The sequence below is a fragment of the Aptenodytes forsteri genome, unplaced genomic scaffold, assembly GCF_000699145.1.
Source record: "Aptenodytes forsteri isolate BGI_AS27 unplaced genomic scaffold, ASM69914v1 Scaffold325, whole genome shotgun sequence".
Taxonomy (NCBI): domain Eukaryota; kingdom Metazoa; phylum Chordata; class Aves; order Sphenisciformes; family Spheniscidae; genus Aptenodytes; species Aptenodytes forsteri.
In genome coordinates this window covers 421,327-427,494 of record NW_008795575.1, presented here as the reverse complement: position 1 = coordinate 427,494, position 6,168 = coordinate 421,327, and the positions used below count along the sequence as shown (strand labels likewise).

General features: G+C 45.9%; 1 protein-coding gene across 1 annotated transcript in view; it reads right to left on the bottom strand.

Moving 5' to 3' along the window:
* CACNA1B (calcium voltage-gated channel subunit alpha1 B) overlaps positions 1-6,168 on the bottom strand; it is a 313,074-nt gene that overhangs the window by 115,709 nt on the left and 191,197 nt on the right. The window contains 2 exon segments of the mRNA XM_009282246.1: positions 3,139-3,211; positions 4,092-4,223. Of these exon segments, the coding sequence (XP_009280521.1) occupies positions 3,139-3,211; positions 4,092-4,223 (205 nt within the window).

The window sequence follows — 6,168 nt, the reverse complement described above, 5'->3', positions numbered from 1 at the left end:
TGCCCAGGGAAGTGGTGGAGTCCCCATCCCTGGAAGTATTTAAAAGACATGTAGATGAGTTTAGTGGGCATGGTGGTGTTGGGTCAATGGTTGGACTCGATGATCTTAGAGGTCTCTTCCAACCTTAATGATTCTATGATTCTAAGTCCAGCAGGTTGGGGTCTGGGTTTGAAAATTCAACTGGATTATTTTGGAAGTGGAACAAAAACTTAAAGAAAAAAAAATTGGTTTATGGAACTTTTGCAGAGAGATAAATGGTCTAAACCCACCAACCTGCCTGCGCAGAGCTGAGGATGCTCTCTGAGGCCCTGGCAAGAGGACAGACACTTTGACCTGGTGTCCTTCCCACTGTTTGCGCTGTCACCCATCAGCTGGAGGAAATACTTAAGCAATTAAGTAGCTGCCCTCAAGGAGCAGAGCACATGCAATAAAAAAAAAGTCTTTCTGCTCTATAAAGTCTCTGTTTATGGATGCTGTAAGAACTTCTTGCTACAGGAGAGAAAAGGACAGCATTGCAGAGGGAGGGGCACAAGCAATGAGGACTTTGGAGTAAGGTGAAGCCCAAATATTTTGGTTTTCCCCGGGCCCAAAGCTGCTTTTGGCTGCCCAAAATGAACATTTTGTCCAGCGCAGCTCAACATGTAATACTTAGGCTTGGCTGAGGAGCCATCGGGTGATGGAATAAAAACAGCTTTCAAGAGCTGTTGTGAAATCTTAATGGACTAATGAGCACATTAACGGTGGGAGACACTCAGATGCTGGGGATCAGTATCGCACCATTTCAAAGGGCTGTTCTGAAAGTGAGCTGCTTTCCTGAAGAAGGGCCTGAGTAAATGCAAAATCACGTCAGCTCAGTGTCATATCCCTCAGGCAGGTCAGTGAGGGCAGCCAGGCACACGGACATCAAACCGAAGCCAGCTCTGCTTCCCAAGCCTCAGCAGGCGCCCATCAGCAGAGCTGAGGTTCAGTCCCTTCCTGCCACCGCGACTCCTCACCTCCTCCAGCGGTCACCGGTGCTCTTCTTCTTAGCAGCCGGCAGCGTGTAATTGTTTACATAGCAGCTCTCAGGGAGCAGAGTATGTATGGATAACAGAGGTCTTTCTGCTTCATAGAGTCTCTGCACTTACAGATGTTGTAAATGCTTCCAGCTCAATGATTGCTGGAATAGGGACATGCAGCTATCTATTTTTCACGTGTATATAGATATATATGAATATATATATAGTTTGTGTTTGTATTTTGTGTATACTTCAGCTCACAAAGACTTTCTTGGGAGCCAGGAACTGCAGAAAAATGTGTGATGCTCTTCAAAGGGGATTTAGGGACAGGAGGGCTCAGTTGCACCCAATGCTGAGTTCAGCCAGCTGCCAAGCAGACAAAATATGTCCCAGGAGTTGCATGACAGAGGACCGTGACCCAGCCAGGTCTGCTGAAATGAAACGGCCTAAGGCAGGCTGCAGAAGACTTTGTTTAAGACTGCTTCTTAAACAAAGAATCTCCAAAGGGGTTAGGGATGAACAGGGTGTATCTGGCTTTATTATATTTGTTCAACACATGGAATGCATTCACGGAATGATGCTACTCTGCTCATCAGAGCAGCAACCAAACGAGCCTGCTGGCTTGCCTGCGTTTATGGGAGACGAGGTTAGAAAAGGATCCAAAGCCCGTACTGAAGTAACGTTGACACGCTATTTGAAATTCAGGGGAGGAGGGGGGATGGACTGGGAGCAGAGGTTATCGAAATGCTTCTGCAGGGCTGCACAGAGTTAATACAGCGCTGATGGCTTTTGCTGGTTTTAATTCGTAGCTTTGACGTTCTACACAAATGTCATAAAACTAACTGTTTTCCTTCATCCCACAGCCACTATATTGTCGGGGTATTTATCTCAGGAATAGAAAGGAAATATTTCAGCAAGTATTCTCAAGAGATAGCTATAGTCCCAAAGCAAAATAACGTCAAAATTTCCAGATGCTCATATCCAGAGCCTGACTCAGGTTCAGTTCCGGCTCTGTGGCAATACATTTACGTTTCTGTAAGCCCTTTCTTTGATGAGTACTAAAATACCATGCAAATATTAATCTACCATGATTTGCAATATCCTGCGAGGTAAGTACTACTGAACCTGCTTCACATCTGGAGAGAAGCAATTCCCATATGAAGCTGCTTATGCAGAGGTCACAGGACACATTTTCTTTTAGATTCTTTTTCTGTTTTAATCCAAAAATTGTCATCAACTCAATTTTTTTTTATCCTTTTCAGGACGGGACACGGAAATACATAATGCAAGCCTTGCTGAGACCTAGTCAGATCGGGGGTCAAGTCTCAGCTCGAGCCCACATCAACAATTTGTTTAGGACAACGCTATAAATGCAGGGTGGTCTTCCACAGACCTGTGAGTGTTACCTGCACATAGAGCAGGGTGCAGCATCCCCAGGTCACTACTGAAACACCTGAAATAACTGTTTAAAAAAGGCATGCAGAGAACAGCTGCAAAATCAGGCTCTTAAATCTGAGCATTGCACCTGCCAGAACTGCCACTTCTTCCCGCCACCTCAGGAACTTGCCCGAGGCTGATGCCTCTTTCTGTGCTCCCCCATTGATTGTAATTCTTATCCAGCATTATCTTATCTTGAGCAATTACCCTGCAAAGTGCTGCATTGTTTCCTTACTGCCCGGAGATAGCTCAGGCCTGTCTCCTCTGTCTCCTCACTAAATTATGGCAACCACAGGAGAGAGTGAGACAGGTCAACCACACGCGCTCGCGTCTAGGATTTCTGACAGGACGATTTATGCAGCGGGGCACATGCGGGTGCTGCCATTGCAGCGTGCAGCCCCAGCCAGGGGCCTCAGAAGAAGAGAGCCTGGGCACGCACAGCCTTTAAGCTCGGCACAGAATGGTCTATTTTATCAATATTTTTTTCCTAGCAAAAAGTCTTTTGTTCTAGTTTTCCTTAATTCCATAGCATTGATTTTTAATGATGCATTGATCGGTCAGTGTGGCAAAAAACATGAGAAGGAAGGACTTTCTCTTTCCTAAATTCCACGGATTTTTGGGGTCCTCTTTGCTCCCCGTAAGCAGGAAGAGATGCCCGGGAATTTATTTTCTAATGCTCACTCAGGACAAGGGATGGCTTTACCTGGAATACTGTGAGGATGGCGGCAGGGAAGGTATCGAAATTTGTGGTTGGTGTTTCGTCTTGAAAGTTGAATCTAGACAGAAGTAAGAATAAAAACAAGAGCAGTAAGAGAGAAACAACTCTCCTGCAGTCTTGTAATACGCTATAACACAAGTCAGAAAGCAACATTTGTTCCACCTGGCAATAACACCCCAGGCAACCGCAGCGGGGAACACGGCATCTCTGAGAAGATGCTTACTTTATTTTATTTTATTTTATCTTATTTTATTCCTGGAGGAAATTCTGACACTTTGAAATCCATTTTAATCCACAATTAAAACAAACAATCAAAATCTCAAATGCTTTTTGTGGAACAAACCATTCCAAGAAGTTGTTGTTCTCGAGTGTAAAAGTCAAAATTGAAATTTCCCTCTTAGTAGGTCATTTAATTTTAATTTTTTTAAGATAAAATAATGGTTGATTAAAAAAAAAGTTATTTCATTTCAGAAATTATATTGGAGCTTGAATGGTGATATTGTGACAGTTCTTTTCATCACAATTGGCATTTCTTAGTGAAAAAAATCAGATTCAACAAAACTATGTTTTCCAGCAGAAAAATATTCCAAGTGGAAAAAAAAAAATCCTGTTGCCCTGGCTGTCAGGGAAAGAATTTGTCTCTCCCCTCACAGTAGAAAAAGCGCTGCCTCCCTCAGTCCTCTTTCAGAGGTCTGGGTGTACATGGCGACTATGGAATGACGTAGGAGCTGTGAATTATAGTAACTAGAAAGAATTCAGCTCCAGGAAAAACACCAGAACAGGAACTATTCTCCTATAAACCAGAGATCACAACTCAGAAGCCAAGACAGACTGACATCTGCACCCACAATGTGAATATTTTGAGCCCTGTGGCCCCTCTCCCCCTTGGGTATTGCTTTTAGACTACCCCTGAAAGGACAATGATTAATTAGACTTACTGTCCTCCAAAGAGCTGCATCCCCAGCAAAGCAAACACCACAATGAACAGGAACAGCAGGAAGAGCAAACTGATGATGGACTTCATGGAGTTCAGCAAGGAGACCACCAGATTCCTCAGGGAATTCCAGTACCTGCGTTGGAGATCAGAGCAGCCCAGAGAGAACGTTAGCAGGAGAAGAGCCTTCGGTGAGAAACTAATACGATCTATTTTCTTATTAAAAATAAAGGAAAGGAATGGCAGGGAATATCAGCATCTTTAAACTCCCCTCTATGATTGGAAAATACAGCTCACTGAGGGGCAAAACCTCTTGTAGCATCTCAAGGGCAGAGATGGTCACCTCAGGGCACGTGTACCCATGCAGAGCAGTCGTCTGCAGTGAAAGTGTTCGGTTTAATTTCTCAGTAACCCCTTCCCTGGTGTACATTTCGACCTTTCTGCATCTTCTCATCCAGCACAGCAGTCAGCAGGGGTGTCAAAACCAGGGACGTGTCGATATCATCAAGGTGAGACTGAACGTGGGGACAGTGAACCCCTCCCTTCGTAAAACACGAATCGGGAATGAACAGCTCATTTCCACCAGCACGTCTTTGCAGTGTGTCCTTCCAACTTATCAAATGCCAGTACCCACAAGTGGACTTAAACTCCCATATGTTTAAACATTTCTGTAGACGTTTAACACGCATTCATGCACAGCGATGCCCTCCGTGTGGGGCAATTCAGCCACATGGTTTAAGCATCCAGGGCTGAGCAACCGCCTCGGAGGATGAAAACAAATCCAGGACATTAACTCCAACACGGCAAGAGGGAATGGCTCAGCCCGAATCCTGACTGACACATCCAAGTCGCATCTGGCCAGATACTGAAGTTAGTTGCTTTTATCTCCCCCGTCCCCTGAGACGGCCTCTGGCACACTTGCAGGTGCAGACAGGCACGTCGAGTGATGGTGTGCTGGGGAGGGTGCTCAGAAACAGCTCTCTCTCCTGGCTTTATTACCCTGCTGAGAACAGGCAGGGAGCATTTATATTAGGAAAACTAATGAATCAGAAAATGCAGAAAGAGCTATTAAGCAGAGGAGCTCTTTGACTATCTCCTTTTGGACAGACAGGCATGCGGAACAATGGGGCTGGAGCAGGCGGTAGGAAATGAGTGATTTAGAGCCATTTCACGTGTCCTCTGTTAAAAGTTTTGAGTCTGAGACCATGGGGGGAAAATTTTCTCTCTTTTTCTCCAGTGACCTCTCTCGTTTCCACTGCCTGGTGCTGGGAGCTGCCATCCAGAGGTCACTCTCTGCAGCAGCATGCTCTACCATCCTGCCCTCTGTGTGTCCTCTGGCTGCAGTTCTGGGGACAGACCCATGCACTGAGCTCCTTCCTGCAGCGCAGCTGTGGGGATCCAGCAGAAGGAAGCCCATGGATTTGTCTGGTCTCCTGATGGGGAGAGAAGCTCAGAGCTTGAGTGAGAAGAGCAGAAACACCATCCTTTCCCTCCTCTTTGTCTTCATTTTCCTCCCCTTCCTTCCCCCAGGTGTAGCTGGGAGGACTGAACCACCCCACATTTCTCTATGCTGAGGATGATACGGGCACGTCCATCCCAGGAGAAGGAGGATCTTGCACTCCCATTGCACCCATTCCAAGAAGAGTTATGTCCGTAATACAGTGACAGAGGTTTCAGGGGAAACTTTGGTCTCTCGGGAGAATATCTTCAGTTGAAAAAGTTGCAACCAAACCTACTCAGGGTTAGCCCCTAAGCAAAAGGGGCTGAGCTGCTCTCCTTGGAGAAGGAGAAATGGTTTGCTGATCACAGGGTTCTCCCCTGCTTGACATAATGGCTTCAGGCAAAATCTGCCACAAGCAAGGGGTTCGCACCTTGCAGTTAACACAACCGGACACAAAATACATGTGGAGGCTCTGGCTTGCCCTGGAAGAGCTCAGCACCAAACCCTGCCTGACTACAGAGTGCCAGGATATAATGAGGAGTTGCATTTCTACCCATGCCAGTCCCCATTCAGGTCTGTCATGACGAAGAGGAAAACATGTGAAGCTCTTTTCTCCTTGTCCTCCTTCCTGAATTTAGCC